This window comes from Drosophila melanogaster, chromosome X (genome assembly GCF_000001215.4).
Source record: "Drosophila melanogaster chromosome X".
Classification (NCBI taxonomy): Eukaryota; Metazoa; Arthropoda; class Insecta; order Diptera; family Drosophilidae; genus Drosophila; species Drosophila melanogaster.
In genome coordinates this window covers 13,717,929-13,736,461 of record NC_004354.4, presented here as the reverse complement: position 1 = coordinate 13,736,461, position 18,533 = coordinate 13,717,929, and the positions used below count along the sequence as shown (strand labels likewise).

At 45.8% G+C, this 18,533-nt stretch overlaps 4 protein-coding genes across 8 annotated transcripts in view; 3 read left to right on the top strand and 1 right to left on the bottom strand.

Moving 5' to 3' along the window:
• Nucleotides 1-183: 183 nt before the first annotated feature.
• On the top strand, nt 184-9,258 carry g (garnet). 3 transcript variants are annotated; one of them, NM_080046.3, is made up of 13 exons: nt 184-520; nt 1,724-1,819; nt 2,627-2,755; nt 2,826-2,966; nt 3,021-3,150; nt 3,238-3,377; nt 4,840-4,913; nt 5,818-5,966; nt 6,026-6,702; nt 6,769-7,378; nt 7,439-7,582; nt 7,645-7,777; nt 7,848-8,940. In NM_080046.3, the coding sequence occupies exons 1-13, from the start codon at nt 422-424 to the stop codon at nt 8,428-8,430; spliced, it is 3,105 nt and encodes a 1,034-aa protein (NP_524785.2). In that variant the 5' UTR covers nt 184-421; the 3' UTR covers nt 8,431-8,940. The 3 variants fall into 3 exon arrangements, with proteins under 3 accessions (NP_524785.2, NP_001259528.1, NP_001259529.1); NM_001272599.1 differs by lacking the exon at nt 4,840-4,913 and adding an exon at nt 3,763-3,836 and having other exon boundaries at nt 205-520; nt 7,439-7,579; nt 7,848-9,258; NM_001272600.1 differs by lacking the exon at nt 184-520 and adding an exon at nt 773-931 and having other exon boundaries at nt 7,848-9,258.
• A 90-nt stretch (nt 9,259-9,348) lies between these two features.
• On the bottom strand, nt 9,349-14,216 carry mus101 (mutagen-sensitive 101). Its single transcript, NM_080170.4, has one exon. It carries the CDS (start codon nt 14,106-14,108, stop codon nt 9,831-9,833), a length of 4,278 nt encoding a protein of 1,425 aa, NP_524909.1. The 5' UTR covers nt 14,109-14,216; the 3' UTR covers nt 9,349-9,830.
• A 268-nt stretch (nt 14,217-14,484) lies between these two features.
• On the top strand, nt 14,485-17,728 carry Mrgn1 (Mahogunin ring finger 1). The gene is made up of 3 exons (NM_132687.2): nt 14,485-16,044; nt 16,111-17,051; nt 17,117-17,728. The coding sequence occupies exons 1-3, from the start codon at nt 14,786-14,788 to the stop codon at nt 17,284-17,286; spliced, it is 2,370 nt and encodes a 789-aa protein (NP_572915.1). The 5' UTR covers nt 14,485-14,785; the 3' UTR covers nt 17,287-17,728.
• A 448-nt stretch (nt 17,729-18,176) lies between these two features.
• The window catches only part of Nadsyn (NAD synthetase), a 33,906-nt gene continuing 33,549 nt past the window's right edge, over nt 18,177-18,533 (top strand). For 2 of the 3 annotated variants that reach the window (NM_167378.2, NM_132685.2), the window contains exon 1: nt 18,177-18,333. The gene's annotated coding sequence lies outside the window, so the exon portion shown is untranslated. Of the gene's footprint in view, nt 18,452-18,533 lie in introns of all 3 variants that reach the window. The other variant, NM_001298295.1, reaches the window with a different exon arrangement.

Sequence of the window (18,533 nt, the reverse complement as noted above, 5' to 3'; positions counted from 1 at the left end):
TATTCAGTTATTTATATTATTTCCTTCTCACTCTCACTCAAACTTTCTGATCTCAAAACGGTTTTGTAATCGAATGCGCAGCGAGTTATCGACAGTCCACGAAGCGGTTAACATTTCACCGCTAGCGAGTGCAGCCACCTACTATTCAGCGTAGCCAACCACCAACGTGCAGCAAACATCGATAGTATCGATTAAACACAAATTTGCGTACCACCTCTAGTTTGCGAGCGTATTAAAGTTAAAAAAAAAACGAAAACAAATCGGAAAAAGACGGAAGTGAGTGCTTTGTGCTGCCGCCGGTGATGTGCTGAAATCGCTTCGCCAAAATAGCCCAATTTCCCAATCGAGACACCGATTGCAAATCAAAGTAACGCCACGGAGTGCAGCAAAAAGAAAAACAAAAACAACAGCAACTGCAAACATGGCACTGAAAAAAGTGAAGGGTAACTTTTTCGAGCGTATGTTTGATAAAAACCTCACCGATTTGGTGCGCGGCATTAGGAACAACAAGGATAATGAGGTAAGCGTGCAGCCCCGCCTCCACCGCCCACCAAAACAGCTGTCCTCCAACTGCCACGCCCCCCCCAAGCGGCCCAGCTGTGCGTCCAATTAGAACTCGCTAATTGGCTGACAAATTTCGTTTGCATTAAGGGAATCTTATTAGAGTTTGGTGTGCTTGCATGTGTGCGTGTGTGTGTGTGTGGGTGAAAGTGGCTGTGTGTTTGTGTGTGTGAATGTTTTGGCATCTGCCAACAGTGCAAAAGGAAAAGCAGGAAAAGCTTGAAAAGAACCACAAAACCGAACGCAGAAACTCCCAACGCACCAAATTAATTAGCAAGTGGCTTTTATCAAATATTTACCCACGTTAATTCCCCCGCCGTTGGTCTTTTTATTCGGTCCTTATCAGAATGCTTGGCAGGATCGGCTAACGGTACTTGAGTTTTCACACGGAGAGAAAATTGCGTGTGATTTGCAAAAATAAAATTGTAGCTTCATTTGCTTCGATTGTTAGTAATTGCAAATATTAATGCAATAAAAATAATAATAAATAAATTGCCAAAAAATCAGTTTCCATCCAGTTATGGTTTGCATATCGTGCAACAAGAACAATTGAGAAATAAGAATATATGCAAGAATAACTAAGTTTGTCTACGTAAACAAAAAAATAAGTGGCTCTTGATTGAATTCGATTTCTATATCTTCCACTGCGCATTTCGATTGTTATTTTTGCTCTTGTGTGGTCCACTGTAAGCGCTGATTTACAAATGTGCTTAAAATTATAGCATTCATTCGTTTCAGTAAGATAAAAAAATAAATATTAATTGAAAATTGTGCATTTTTAATCTCAACTAAATGTTACTCATCAGCTAGCGCAGTTTCCATATAACTTTTCATGTAAACAACTTAAGGCGGCCATTATATTTCCATTTTGTACAGCACAAATGAAGAGTAAACAATCAAACTTTGTATATTTACATTCGATTTTATTAACAACTGCATCGGAATTAATGCAACAACACTATTATTCTACCCGCCACTGTATGATTTGGAATTTGTGTTTTTCTTTATTTTTGTTCTATTGCTGTGGGCATAAAACTGATAGCCCCACGACGATTCTCAGATATGTTTGTTGTTTTACTCTGCGCTGCCATTGCACATTTCGCATTTTCACATACTATATTTCGAATATAAACATATTGATTGACAATAACTTTCTCCGCAGGCCAAATACATATCGACGTGCATTGAGGAGATCAAACAGGAGCTGCGACAGGACAATATAAGTGTCAAGTGTAATGCAGTGGCCAAGTTGACCTACGTAAGTTGAATCTTGGAATCCTTAAACCAAAGACGCACCACAGATGATTAACTCACTATTTGCGAACAATGATGAGGGACTTTTAAAATTTATAGGGGTGTTTTAAAATGGTTAATTAGACAATCGCAAATGTGCTGTTCAAAAATAAGCTGATTATACGCACCGACAGCCCAAAGAGGATTCAGGATTCCCCTTCATTAGAATCATCAGTGCAGATGATTGCGTGTGCATGGATGTGCACCGGATTCTGGTGGCAGCCATTCAAAGTCGACCAAGTGCATGGCTGCACTTGATGCAAATTGCCTGGCGGCCGGTCGGTATATATGGGGGGTCCTTGTAGGCAAGTGCGACAATAAGGACTAAAACAGCAACAGCCGTTAAGCTAACAACTGAATCGGCGGAAACAAGGCGAACGAAGGAGCAACCTTTGTTCCACGCCCACACCGCTGGGTGTGGTGGTGGTGGTGGTGGTGGTGGTGTGCCCACCACTAACAAGCGATCCAAAAGATGCCATCAAAAGTTGGCACAGTTGTGTTGGCCAAAATAGCACTGCTATCCTGCAAAACCTAAAACCAGTTGGCTGAAACTGAAATCTAGTGCATAAGCTAAATGGTTTTTATCATTTATAGTTCGATTGCCAAGTCTAGGTAACTAGTGACTTACCCTCGAGTGTTAGGTGCAACTAAGGCGATTTTAATGCTAACGAGAGTCCTTGGGCCTATCCTCTGCACATATTTCACAGGCATACATTTGCACAAAATCAGCAGAAAATGTTAATATTTATTGATTCGATTTCGCTTGCGACAGATACAAATGCTGGGCTACGACATCTCCTGGGCGGGCTTCAATATCATCGAGGTGATGAGCTCATCCAGATTTACCTGCAAGCGAATTGGCTATCTGGCGGCTAGCCAATGTTTCCATCCGGACAGCGAGGTAATATTCACATTACTTACTGCATTAAAGAAAGCATTTAATTTCGATTTCTATTTTCCGCACATTGCAGCTGCTCATGCTGACCACGAATATGATACGCAAGGATCTCAACTCACAGAATCAATACGATGCGGGTGTGGCGCTCAGTGGACTGAGCTGCTTTATATCGCCCGATCTGTCCCGCGACTTGGCCAATGATATTATGACACTGGTATGGATATTATGACACTTTGATTGATTTGTACCTATCGCAACTAATCTGCAGATGAGTTCAACAAAACCGTATCTGCGCATGAAAGCCGTCCTTATGATGTATAAAGTATTTCTACGCTATCCCGAGGCATTGAGACCGGCATTTCCCAAACTCAAAGAGAAACTTGAGGATCCTGATCCAGGTTTAAACAACATACATATATATATCATCCTGCTGATATTTCCATGCAATTCATATATCTAATGCACTACTATTTTGGGTTTTACAGGTGTTCAATCAGCTGCCGTGAATGTGATTTGTGAACTAGCACGTAAGAATCCAAAAAACTACCTGCCCTTGGCGCCGATCTTCTTCAAGCTAATGACCACATCGACCAACAATTGGATGCTGATCAAGATCATCAAGCTGGTGAGTGCGGATCCACTGATCACTGGCCACCATATAGATTCACAATGATTACTTTATTTTGACTTTTAAGTTTTGTTTTAAGTACGTATCTGTTTATCTTTTGATTTTCGTTTGTTCGTTTGTGAACAAATGGTGATTTTGTTTTTAGCTGTATACTATGTATGTATATAACATACGTATGTATACCTCTTTTATATATGACAATTGAATTTTTGTCTAACAAAAAGTTAATTAACACTACAACTACTCCTCCCCCTCTCCTCCCTCTGCTCCCGCCTCCAAACAAACCAACAAAAAAAAATAATTAATAATATATACAAACCACTCCAAACAAATACTAATGAAAACTGAATGAAATGCCAAATGAAAATCGAATGAATTTTAGTTCGCGAGCCTCACGACAATTGAACCGGCGCTGGGACGCAAATTGACTCAGCCCCTAATTGAAATTATTTCCAGGTTTTTATCGGCGCGCTTTTCTTTAATCAGACCAACGAAAAATCCAATTCAGAAAACTTAATTAAAAACCAGCACGCGCTTTGATTTACTCTAAAGCATTTTACTATTTACAATTTAGTTATTGAACAAATCCTTATTGTTTCGTTGGTATATATTTTCGTATCCTAATTGTTTAAATGGAATCAACACACAGACATTGTTGTATTCTTTAGTAATTATTTCCATGTCTTCTTTTGATTTAATCGGGGCGAAATCGTATAGCTACTTTTTTTACGATTTTTCTCGGATTTATCTACATCACATATTTCACAGCCACTCCTTCACAAACCCCCCTCCCAAAAAAAAAAACACATGAGCGTCGTAATTGATTATTATAAATGTATTGAAATTACCCGAATGGACAATGCAATTTCAATGACACACAACTTTTGTACACCCATGTTGATGCACATGATGATGTTCCATGTTCCCCAAAATGAACAAAGCTTATCGAACAAGTTATAAATTGATATACGTTTTCAATATTTGAAACCATCTATGTCTATAAGCTTTGCTTCATCTGATCACATCCTCAATTCACACCGAGTCGTTATCCTTTGGCTTCATTGTGTTGAAAACTGCTTAATTCGCTTGATTCAAAATAAGAACAAACTTCAAACGATGAAATGTATACCAATACCAACTATTATTTCGCTATAAAAAATAAAAAAACATATATATGTACAACCAAGACCCTGAGATACACAAAAATATATAGACATATCATCAAGAGATTCGATCCGAATGGAAAAGGACCAGGACCAGTTTAAGAGAAAGTTAAATTACTTCTTAGAGTATTCCAGTTCCAGTTTACCATTTTCTTGAACACTTCATTTTCTAGTTTCGTTTTCGGTTTTAGCTTTAGTTTTAGTTCTAGTTTTAGTTGTGGATAAGGACGTTGATGATTTCGATTGTATGTAATTTATAATTTCTTGCTTGTTTCTTTTTCTCTTTGCATTTGCAGTTTGGCGCTTTAACCCCCTTAGAACCCCGGCTAGGAAAGAAATTAATAGAACCACTCACAAATCTAATTCATAGGCAAGTCTTAAAATCATTGCAAAACAAACAAACAAAACAAAACAAAACAAAAATACAAATACAAATCAACTGAACTGAACTGAAAATGTAAAATACGATACGATTTCCCAAGAATGTGTGGAAAACGATTGCAACAAAGCAAGGCGAAAGCAAAAGAAAAAATTCGAAATCAAATCGAAAGTGACCGATTAAAGGTCGATATCAATTGATCGATAATTGAAGCTGCTCGATGATTGTGCGTCTGAACGTTATATATTCGTTTATTATCATTTAACTGTACAAATCTTCTAGCTTCTTATGTCCGTTACCTCTTTCTCTCTCTCTCTCTCTCTGTCTATCTCTTTCTCTCTCCCACTCGCTCAACTTATGACTGTCGCCATACTGCTTAAGTTTGTATTTGTTTCTATAATTTCATCGTTTGCCTATCGATTTTTTGCTTATCGAGCACACTCATTGAGATCCAAAGTTCTAAACTAGTCAAATCGGATGAAGCGAAAGAAAAACAAATGATCGAGCCGTTGCAGTTGTTGTTGTTGCTGTTGTTAGTTTTTCTTTTTGGTTGCCATTGCTGCGTTGCTTTGCAATGTTGTGTTTCCCCAATGTCTATCGCAATAATCGCTAATTGTTATCGCTACCACAATATATTTATATATATATGCTATCGATATTGCTACCGTTGTTGTTGCCATTGCCAATTGCTATTTGCTATTGTTGTAGTGCAATGTTTGTCGCTTTACCGCTGCTTACTCTTAATACAAGTTCCTACTTTTTTTTTTTCTCAAACTAATACAAACCACAAAAAAAAAACAAAAAAAATTATCAAAACTAACCGAAACACCAACAAAAAATGAAAACAAAACAAAACAAAAAACGAACCAAAAACCAAACCCAACTCACTCAACAGCACCTCGGCGATGAGTCTCCTGTATGAGTGCATCAACACGGTGATCGCGGTGCTCATCAGCATTAGCAGCGGCATGCCCAACCACAGTGCCTCCATTCAGCTCTGCGTGCAGAAGCTGCGCATCCTCATCGAGGACTCGGACCAGAACTGTGAGTATAAATAACCCAGCTAAGAAGCTAACGATTATATTTTCAATTTTCCCATTCAGTGAAATATCTGGGACTGTTGGCCATGTCGAAAATCCTAAAGACGCACCCGAAGAGTGTGCAGGCGCACAAGGATCTCATACTCGCCTGCCTGGACGACAAGGACGAATCGATACGTCTGCGCGCCCTGGACCTGCTCTACGGCATGGTCTCGAAGAAGAACCTTATGGAGATTGTTAAGCGATTGCTGGGCCACATGGAGCGGGCAGAGGGTTCGGCCTATCGGGACGAATTGCTTTACAAGGTGATCGAGATATGCGCGCAGAGTTCGTATCTGTATGTGACCAACTTCGAGTGGTATCTAACTGTGCTCGTCGAGCTCATTCAACTTGAGGCTGGCTCACGGCACGGTCGCCTTATAGCAGAGCAACTACTTGACGTGGCCATTCGAGTGCCTGTTGTTCGGCAATTTGCCGTCAACGAGATGACCAATCTGCTGGACACGTTCACCGTTTCGGCGCAAAGTAATTCCATGTACGAGGTGCTCTACGCCGCCGCCTGGATCGTTGGCGAGTTTGCTGGCGAACTGGAGGATGCGGAGAAGACGCTCAACATCCTGCTCCGTCCGAGGCTATTGCCCGGTCACATCCAGGGTGTCTATGTGCAGAACGTGATTAAGCTGTTCGCTCGCCTGGCCACCACGTGTTTAGAGCTTCAGGATCTGCCTGGCTTGGTGACAGTAAGTGCTCTCTCTATACGTATTTTCAAATGATTGTATTCTGAGTATTACCATTATCATTGGTAGCTCTGCGACCATGTGTTGGACAAGCTTCAGCACTTCAATGGTTCCAGCGACATTGAGGTGCAAGAGCGAGCCAATTCCGCTTGCATGCTGATCGAGATGCTGCGCAACCAGCTGTCCACGTCGACCGATGCCATGGCCATGGACACGACGACGGAGGGCGGCATTCCGCCGCTGGCCATTGAGATTGTCCAGGAGATGACGCTGCTGTTCACAGGCGAGCTAATACCGGTGGCGCCCAAGGCGCAACGGAAGGTGCCCCTGCCAGATGGTCTCGATCTGGACGAGTGGATTAATGCACCGCCACCGGAAGATGCGGCAAGCAGTTCATCCTCGGAGCACGACAAGGACGAGCTATTCGTTAGTGCCACGCAGGCAGGAACGGGAGCTGATGGCGGCGAAAAGCGGCGACAGAGTCTCGAGCTCACGCCTGAGCAACTGGAGCGGCAGCGAATGGCTCGTCTCATTGAGCAGTCGAACAATCCTCACTACCTCAAGTCCACGCCCACGGCGAGTGGTGCCTCGAATGCGGATCAGTATGACAATATTGATGACATACCCATTACGGAGCTGCCACTGGACATGGAGGGCGTGGCCGCACTGCGCGTGGGCAGTAAGTTATGCGCAGTGATTATACACAAACAGCGATGTATCAAGTTATCTGTTTTTGTAGTCACCAAGCGGTCGGATAAGTACCTGCAGGAACAGCAGGCGGCGCAGGGCAGCAAGGATGGCAAGAAGAAGCATAAAAAGGGTAAAAAGAGCAAAAAGGCCAAAAATAAAGTGGCATACAACAGCAGCTCCGAATCGGAAGGTGGTAAGCCGGAGTTAACAATGTTGTGTCGCATTACAATGACTTCTAACTTCAACACTTTGCAGAACCGAAACCCTTGCACATTGTGAACACCACGCTAGACATGCCCGAAGGTGTCTCCATGTCGGACAGCGAGGACAAGGATGGCAAATACGATCCAAATGATCCGCATCGAGCCCTGGACATTGAATTGGACATGTAATCAACGAGCTGAAAGCTGCGCAGAATTAAAAAAAGGCTAATTGTATTTTTATAAATCTCCTTACAGTACGGAGTTCGAGGCGCCCGCGGTGAGGTCAGCGTCCAAAAAGTCAGCGGCGGACAAAGAGAATCTCAAGACGCCGGCGGATTCGGCCGGCGGTGGTAACGCCGCCAAGAAGGATAGGAAAAAGGACAAGGACAAGGACAAGGAGAGGAAGGTGAAGCGGGAGCATCGGGAGAGCAAGCGGGAACGCAAGGAGGCTGCTGTTCAGTCGGTGATCGATCTCATTGACGCCGACACGCCCACTCCCAGTCCCAGCCACATCTCCGCCACCAGCAACAACAACAACACTTCAACTGTCCTTCCAGATGCGCCCAAGCATCACAAAAAGAAGAAGAACAAGGAGAAGACGACGGATGAAGCGCCTGATGCACTGGCCACCGCCACCGGGAGCAGCATCATCGATGTGGGCGGCGAGGAGGCATCCGAGGTGGCGTCCAAGGTGCACAAGAAGAAGCATAAAAAGGAGAAGTCACAGCGCAAGGAGAAGAAGAAGGCTTCAGAATCTGCATCCGTATCCGCCATCGTTTCGATTGGCGACTACGAACAGCCACTGGGAATCTCAACGCCCAGCAAAGAGATTTTGTAATTGCTAAGCTCCAAGTTCCACTAATCTAATTAATCATTATTACGATTGTTTTTTGTGTCGATTGATTATTAAGCCTTTATTCGGAAATTTTGTGAGAGGCGAAGCTAGCTTCAGAATCTCTCCATTTTCGTTAAGTTGAAACAATTGCCTCCTAAGAGAATGAAAAAAACCTAAAAAAATTATCGCTGCGATATAAAAAACAAACAAAACCAACATTGAACAAATTGATATGCTAAAAAATAAATCCACATAAACCGTATATATATATATATATATATATATATGCATACATATATAAATAATTATTAATATATAGAAGTGTAATTTTAAAATGTAAAATGCCGCCAGTCTGCCAATTGCGGCTTAAAACATGAAGAAAGCTGCAAAAAATCGAAAATGAATATGAGAAACAGATCAACTGGCAACCAGAATGCCATGCGATGCAGATCGATTCCTGGATACTATCTATTTTTGATGAATTTGTTGCCTAGAGCATGAGATTCCACTAATAAACAAAAACAAAAAAAAACACACCCACAAACACAGACAATTATATAGCTATAGTTATATAAAATGGAATTTTATAATGAATCCCACACAGAGAATAGAACAAACAGCATGGATTGTAAAAACAAATTATATATGTATACATGTGAAGCCGTATGAATCAAATATAAAGTACTGCTATACAACATAATTACTAAAAAAAACAAAAACAAAAACTGAAGCTAAGTGAAATTATACATACATACATGCATATTATATACAAACACACACACAAGCCCACATACAAATATATAAACGTTAAATAAATGAAAAGTACAATACACTTGCATATTGATTTATTGTTTAATTTGGCTGCGGAAAATAAATAATGTAATTGATCGAAATCGGGATGAAAAAAATAGAATTTCTTTAGGTTTTTAATATTACATTTTGTTTATTAAATTGAAGTTGGAATGAAATTAATAATGGAAATAAACTTAATAAGGTAGCTTCAATAAAAAAATAGATAATCGTCAAATTTCATTCTAAAATAATTTGCGCTTTGACTTAGAATTAATTTTCAACAACACCTTTAGAAATAAATCACTAAATACAATTATCAAATGGACTTCAATTTCAGTTCGTTTATTTTGAAGTTAATTAACGATATTAATTTATTAGTAATTCATTACGCTAAAGGCTTCCAAATATTATGATTTTTTTCAGTAACCAAAAGAAAAGGACACAAATCAAAAATTCAAAATTACACTTACAACTGATTAAACTAGACCTATTTTAAATTAAACCTTTGAAGGCTTTAATTCAATAACTTTTATATAACCACAAAATATCAAAATATAGAACAGGAACAAAAAAAAAAATCCAATGCATGTACAAAGAATCTAATGATTCGTTCAAAGGAGCTGGTACTTTCCCAGATCGGCATCCCTGCCGTTCATCAAATATGCGTTGATGGCAATCTGGCTGAGCACCTGCACACCACATTTGTGAAGATACTCCATGTCCTGGGTCGACAGCGGCGCCTTCTTCACATCGACAAAACAATGGCTGGCACTTTTGGCCACAGGATCTTTGGAGAACGGAGTTGTTGGCTCCAGGATGCAAGCGCCGCCGGCACGCAGCACATTCCTGATGGGCGCCCCGCTCCTCTCGTTCATGCTGAGTATAACCCGGTGATCGGAGAAGGCGCCACCGCCGCACGCACTCAACTCCGTGCGCCAACGGTGGACGGCGGCAGCGATGGGCTCCTCCTCCGGTGCCAGGGTGGGCAAGTTAATGGCCTTCGGGTTGCCCCATTCGTACAGCGTTTCGTCCAGAAAGTCGCCACGCGCATGCGACTGTTCGATATACTGGATATTTAGTATCCATTTCCCGGCCGCAATGCAGGCCAGCATCTTCTCGCCGCGATTCGGACGCTCGCACAGCAGATGGGTGCAGCTATCGTCATAGTTCACCAGATTCTCGCACACTTTTCCGCCCAGTTGGGTGATCCGCGCGATTAGTTCCGCCCGCTTTTCGTCATCATCACCGCACGAGATGCTGAAGCACGGTATGCCAGCATACTGCATCTTGGGCGAACCGCCAGAGGATCTTCTCTTTGCCGCATTGAACTCCGCCGGATCGCGCCAGTCGACCATGTCCTCGGTGCCCAGGGCGAAGCCCTCGGACTCGAAGGGCTGCACATACTGCACCTCGCTCTCGCCGCAATCCATGTCGTTGTCGTGGCTACGCTTCAGACTGTTCCTTCGCGATTCGCAGTTCTTTAGATAGTCGGTGATTTGCTTGACATCTGGCGCCACTGTGGGAACATCTGGGGCCAATACGGGCACGGCCGACTCCTCGAAGCTAATCTTGTCAAAGTTAATAGTGCTCTGACCTTCCTCGCTTAACGTTGGACCATCTGAACGCCGTGGCGGCGCTGCTTCGATTGGACTCTGTGTGTTCGGTACGAAGGGTGATTGCGTTCCGCTGCGGGGTGAACCCATGGACACCCGGAGTGGCGTCTTTTTACCTAGCGATAGCTTCGGTGTTTTCGGTGATCTATCAAAGTTGAGTTTGGTGGCCTGCGTCGTCCTGGTTGGCGGCTTCTTCTTTACCGTTGATGGCGATTCCGATAGCGTTGGCGTCTTAGCATTACTTTCTTCATATTCGATGCCCAGAGTTTCGCATGTGATCCGCATCACGCGCTGCCTGATGACGGCCAACGGTGTGTCTGGTTTGATTTTCATGGTGGGTAGGCGCCAGCGCCGCTCAAAATCATCGGCCATCCGCTGCTGGAACTCGGGAGTGAGACAAAAATCTGGAATTCCCGGTGCTGGTCGTTGATGCTTACGACTGACGGGCGTGCAGGCCTGCCGTCGAATGCGTTCCAATTCCGGCGTTTGATTCTCGCGCATTTCACGGATAATCTCGCGCACACAATCCTTGCCCTCTTCTGTATCCAGGCGTTGAACGAATTGCTCTAGGAAGTCCAGATTGTACTGCTGGGCACCCACCTGGCTAAGTGGCGTGCATGGTGAGTCCGGAGAAGATGTGGAGTTGCTGCCACGATGAAGAGCACTGCCTCCTGGTATTCCAGCTAGCTCGGAAACTCTCTTGTTGCGCAGGGGCGTCAGTTCAGGAGCTCCTGGACTGCCAGCAGTAACTGGTGTGACAGATCCCGCCGGTTGGTTCTCGGCCTCCTCCATGGTTACATCCGGTTGAGCCACCAATGTGGATTCATTCGGTCTTCTTGCTGTCCGGCTATTGCTGTCCCGCAAGCGTGGCGATATGGGGAAATCCTCGGGACTCTTGCCCACCAAATATCCAACGAAGGGCAGCTTCTGACCAGTGCGGGCGCACTGCACCAGCCAATCGGATGTGACTACGGGATAGTTCCATTTGATGGCACCTTCATACTTGGAGCCCTCGGCACTGGGACACACCAGCAGCGGTTTCTCCTTCTTGATGAATGTCTTATTGACGGAGGCGCCAAGTAGTTCTGCTGTCGCATTAATAAAGTCCCGCTCCAATCCTGCATAAATGGATACGACAATAGTCATTCCCTTAAGCGGCTGACGCAGTGCGGTAGCCGGCACATGTTTGTGGTAATATTCGATGGGCAGCAGTTGATTCTTTTTCATACAGCTTTCCAGGAACAGTTCGGTGACCACATGGCGGGCCTTGACGGGTAATTGCTTCACATCGAAGGCTACCTCAAAGCTGACAATGGCGAAATCCACTTCATCGGAGAAACTCGATGGCACCAATAAGCCTTGGGCAGCTTCGCATTCGGTTAGCATTTGGTTGAAGAACTCCTCGTTGAAACACTCCCTGTGCACATAAACAGAGACACCGGCGAAGTAGTCCAGCTTATCGAAATCAATGGATAGAGTGCTGGCACTGAGATCCGGCAATTGCAAACCCTCAGCGGGTGGTTTTGGATTGGCTACCGAGACTCGCTGGCGTATATCCATTTGGGTGGAACTTGCCGCTGGTTGAAGGAGACTAACATCTGCCGGTGGCAGTTGTGCCACTGCTCCTTGATCCTGTGAGTACTGATCCAGCAGCGTATGATCCGGCTCCTCGTGCTCCTGTTCCTGCACGGGATCCGGTTCCTGATCGAAAAGCTTCTTCTTGATGGGCAATGTTGGCTGCTTGAAGCTGTGGTTCATGGAGCGCAGTGTTCGCTTGCTGGCAGGAGAGGCAACGTCTGGTTCTCGATTCTGTGGCATCGACACACGATGCACCAACTCACTGACCACGCGACCAGCTCGAATGCTCTCCAGCAGCCAATCTAGGCGCACCACATGAACTGAACCCATGAGACCATCGCGCTGCCACTGTCGGTATTCGGCGTCATCCAGTTGGCCCACAATGATGTGTGAGATGCCCTCATTGGCCTCATCGTAGCGGGTCGCTCCGCCCGTATTCAGCACTCTGTTTAGCTTCTCACGCTCCTCTGAGCGGAAGCCACTCAAATACACACAGCAGCCATCCAGAAAGGCGCCCGCTTTTTTCGCCTGACGCGGTTCAATCTCGGCCAGCACCTGCTGGTAGTTGCGGCCACTGCTAGTCGCCTGCTTGAGCAGCTGCTTGGCGGGCGAACTGCTGCCCACACTGCTGACGGATTCGTTGACGGTACTAAGATCGCTGCACATGCGACGCGAGCCGGAGACGAAGCTGATACGTGAGAGATCCGAGAGGTGCGTTTGATCTGCACCGGGAGCTGCGCCCGGACGAGTGGTCTTGGTGGGTGTGGACGACGTCTTGCCAGGCCGCACCTCATAGTCCTTTGTGGGCAGAGCGTAGCCGCGATTGCAGCTATCGAAGATCCATTCCGGCAGCAAGACATCCTTCTTGTAGCGTATGGCTGCCTTATACTTCTCGGTGTCCGTTTTTGTTTGCTCGGTGATGACGATGTCCACCACCTGGGAGCGAAAGGCACGATGATAGATGCCTCCATTATCGTTGACCAGCCGCATAACTTGATCCTTGCGCGCCACATCCAATCCACTGCACGTGATATTCGCACCAAAGAAAATGGGCAGGCGATACTTATCGAAATCAGGATCCGTGGCCATGATGCCCTCGCGCTGGCTGCGACGACTCTGATCCCAGACGTACTGCACCCAGTCGACGTGCATTACGGGTACTCCGTTCAGCGTTGCCTGCTCGTACTTGCTGGACTTGATGGTGTTCGAAATGAGGTGGGTGGTGCGATGCCCGAAGCTTTGAAAGTATATGCCGCCCATCCAGTTTATGAGCCTGCTCAATTCCTCTTTCTTCTGTGGTGTTATGCCCGTGGCCGAGACCTGCAGATCCCGCATGGCCGTGCTGTAGATGGCACTGCTGCCCTCGGGAATGGGTTCATTGCGCCGCAGGCAGGTGATGAGGCACGGTGGCCCCAGAATTAGTGCTCGCGTCTGCTGCAATTGCTCGAAGAATTCGCCCTCGAACTGGGTCAGCACAAAGACGTCCTTCTTGGTAAGGTTACCGGCTGCGATCAGGGGATATCCTTCGCTTGGCTTTATTTGCCGGATCTGCGTTTCCGCCAACTGTTGGCCCAGTAGCTCCCGCGCCGCCTCGAATTGCTGCAGTGTGTCGGCCTCCTGGACGCCACCGTCGCCCGGCTTCAGATTGTTCACGAAGTACGCGCAGATGGTCTCGTCCATGCTCATGCTTATGCTCATGATGGCGGTTGCGAGTGTGTTCTCTGCTCCGTGATGCGCTGCAAAATTGCCGTGATTTTCGCACTGCACTTTTTTTCGCGTACGCTATTTTGGCGCCGTTTGTTATTGCCTTCAAACCGTTGGCAACGCTGGCTTGTGATTAGTTGGCAACTACGAGTTGAGCTATGTGGCAACGCCGACGGCGAATTAAAAAATAATGTGTATGGGTAATTTTAATTATTTATCTCTAAGATGTAAGGATTTTTTATTTACTTTTTATCAAATAAATAAAATATTTCGAAAATAAGCAGTTATTTATCAGTTTTGGTTTAAGCTATCGATATATTTCATTAAGCGAAATATCGATATCCACGTCGTCGACGGCAGCTCAGCCCTAAAAGAAAGGAAGAAAGAAGAAAGGAAAGGCAAATCAGAAATAATCAAGACATTGACCAACTTGTACTATTGCTAGTTTTGTGGACACAGGATCCAACACTTGAAGGCGACCACAGCTTTCGCACACTCACACACACACAGCGGCCATTTTCCGCCGAACAAGTGAAATGCCAACATGCCATTGTATGTGTGGTGGTGACCAACTGAAATAGAATAATAAACTAAACCAAAGCGAAGAGAAAACGTAGGCCAAGAGCTATATTGGATCTGTGTCACAGTTTTCCATAGCACCAACCTATCAAATGGGCAACTTTGTGAGCAGACAGAACGCGGCGGTGGAGGAGGCCGATCCGAGCACGAACAATGCCTACAAGTATCCACCGAGAATGGGTAACTTCTTTGGCACCCACTTCATCATGGGCGGCGAGCGCTTCGACACGCCCCAACCGGAATCGTACTTGTTTGGCGAGAATGCGGATCTCAATTTCCTGGGCAATCGACCCACAGCCTTTCCGTATCCCCCGCCGCAGGCCAATGAACCGACGAAGACCCTGAAGAGTCTGGTCAACATTCGCAAGGAGTCGGTGCGTTTCGTCAAGACGATGAACGACAAGAAGCTGGGCGGTGTACTCGAGAAGCCCAAGATGAAGGAGATTGATCGGGACTTGGATCTGGACAAGGAGAAGTCCAACGTGACCATCGAGGATGTGGATGGAAATGTGCTCTGCTCGATGGGTTTGGGTGGCGGTGATGCCGATATGACGCCCCCACCGCCGCCCTGCTCTTACAACATCGAGTTTACCTTTGACTCGGACGCCAAGTGCGCCATTACCATTTACTATTTCTGCTCGGAGGATGTCAGTCCCAGCGGCGTGACACTGGTGCCGCGCGAGGGTCTCACCTCGGAGACGTACCACTACGAGAAGGGCATCAATCAGTGCTTCTCGCAGCCGAGCCATGTCTTCAATCCGCAGCAGATGCCCGAGGATGAACTGGGCTATAGTCCCGGCCGTGAACAGTATCCCGTGGCCATTCACTGTGTGGTGGAGGAGGGCAGCGACGAGTGTCGGCAATCGCACACCACCATCTGTGTGATCGATCATCATCCGGAAAACGGCAGCTATGTGCTGCGTGCATTGAAGCAAAAGATCTTTGTGGATGGCTTGTGCTACCTGCTACAGGAGATCTATGGCATCGAGAACAAGGCCGTGAACAAAACGTCTCTGGACGAGGAGATCGACGATCATGGCAGCGAGTGTGTTATTTGCATGAGTGAGACGAGGGATACGCTCATCCTGCCCTGCCGCCATCTCTGTTTGTGCAATTCATGCGCGGATTCGCTGCGCTATCAGGCCAACAATTGTCCCATTTGTCGCGCTCCGTTTCGGGCGTTGCTTCAGATCCGTGCTGTCCAGAAGGGAATTAGCACGCATGTACTGCACCAGAACACGCCCACATCGGCGGCCGGGGAGCCGGCGCCAGTGGATGTTCCGCCAGGCTATATTCCAGTCTCACTAATTGAGGCACTCAACGGACCGCCACAGTATGTGGCCAGGGCTAGGTGAGTTATGGAATGGAATTAACCGATAAATCTTACGTAGCTGATGCCTTTTTTTCCAAAATTCAGGAACAGCGAACACGATGTCACGGACTCAGCTGCCACCGTGGCCGCTTCGACAATGACCAGTGCTGACATCAAGGCCACATCGCCGATCAAGTCCAGCAGCCAGCGTCGACCGAAGATCAAGAAAAACGCTTCGACGTGCACGTCGACCAGTGAGGTGGGCACCATTACCAATCAATCGGGCGGCGGCAATGGGTCATCCACACACTCTGTGGAGATTGAAAGCGATCCGAAGAAGTCCAGCACGGCCACCTGTACTTCGCCAACATTGGGGGCATCCACTTCGCCGGAACCGAAACAGGACAAGCTGCAGATTGTTAACGAACGAAAGTATCCCAGATCCACAGCCGGTTCCGGTGGCGATGGCTCCGCGGGTACCGATGACGATGTGGACAGTGAGAACGAGAAGCTATCGCCTCTGCTATCACCCGGCAGCAAGAGCAAGAACGTTTCTAGCAAATCGCTGAAGCAGGTGGTGGCCTGCCTGGAAGCGGATGATGATGTCGATAATAAGAGCAGCACTGGTGATGGGCCGACCGAGGAGTCCAGCCTAAAGAAGGGTTCGTCGATAAAGCGCACCAAACCGAGACCAGAACTTAGCGGAAGCGGTGCACCCTCACCCGCCGAGGCCACGGCCGAGGATTCGGATTACTACACGCCGGAGGATACTCAGAATTCGATATTAAGCCCACTGTGCCCCACGGAGCGAGCCAAAAGCGGTGATCCCCTTGGCGCCGGCAGTCTGGGCAATGGCGGTCTCAGCGTGGGCAGGAGCGCAGGATCAGTGGGCGGACAAGCTGGAGTGGGACCCGTCGTTGTGGGTTTCAGTAGTGCAGTTAAGAAGAACCTGCACAAAAAGTCCACATCGGTGGGCAACATGGTGGGCTCCGGATCGGTGACAACGGTTGTGGACTTGAAGTCCAACAACGTAAGCTCCCTGCCAGGTTGGTGTTTCTGATTCGGTTTCCAATTGTCACATGATTAAAACATATATCTTACTGCCATCCAGACATGTTGGACAGCCCAATCAGCGGCAACTCGGCCTCGACGCGCAGCTCCAGTGATAGCTACTCCTCCAGTTCGTCCACCAAGCAGCTGCTCAGCTCCAATCCGACCACTACGGCGGCCAATATTATCGTAGATGACAAGACAGCTCTGCAGAATGCCGTCAATGTTTAGAGCCGGTCTCGGTTGAATTTCGCGGAAATTCGTTTTCTCGTTTTAGCTTTGCGTTTATACTATTTATTCGGAGTTCACCTAGATTTAGTTAAATCAATGCTGCTTCCCCGCTCGCAGGAACAAATATTTTGAGGATTATATTAATATTAATATTAATGGTAATGCTAATGATGATGATGATGATGATGATGATAATGATAATACGGATAAGGATGGAACGGAGGAGGAGCAAGGAATAAGGCTACCAGGACGCAACACTTAACCAGTATACACAGTATATACATACATACAAACACTAACACCACAGACACGAAAAGACACACGTCCCACATGCATGTGTGTGTATGTAGTTTAATCTAGTATAATGGCTTGGGTATATAACAAATAAAATAAATCCAATAAACAACGGCGCCTAGGGCGCTACATTCCACAGTATAATTCGAACTAAATTAGTTACACTATCAATGGGCGGCAGTGTGGTATATACATATATTACTCCTTGAATATCAAGAGTAACTTGTGAATATTAATTAGCAAGAATGAAGTAATTTAGCAACAAATATATTAATCTAAAGCCATTAAATACATGTGGCAGTACGCAGTAACAAAATAATAGTAAATTGTGGTCTTAAAACCATAAATCCAACACATTTTTGTATTAAATAGTTAATTCAAACATACATATTTTCAAATTCGAATTTTAATATTACGTTATGCGTTAAAGTGAAATTATAAACTTTTACTTATACGTAAAAGAAAAATGTCATTTCCAATTTTCATATTAAATATCAACTTTAAATGCATTATTTAAATAAAAAACTTTTGCAAATCGCTATCGATAACAGCGCCCACACTATCGAAAGGCGTCGATAGGCCGCTAGGAGCTGCCATCACTAGAGATCACCCTTGGAATTGTCCAATTGGATTTGTTTACCTTTCGCCCGTTTAAGAATTTCTTTTCGGTGGTTTTTCGCGTGGTAAAGTGGCTGTTTTGATTGAATTGATTGTGCGAAGGATTGAGACGGAGCGACCGTAGTTTTGCCGGAGGTACGTAAGCAGGACCTTCTCGTCCTGCTCCCACTTGGTGCCCAATCCCCGCCCCCCGCCATAGTTTTCGACCTCCACCGCGATTGCCGGACATGTGCGTAGTGTAATTGATTTTTCGGTCAGCGGTCAAGCATTATTTATTTACCAAATTTGCCAACCCAGCCCACCCCCATCCCCCTTCCATATCTCACCCTTGAGTG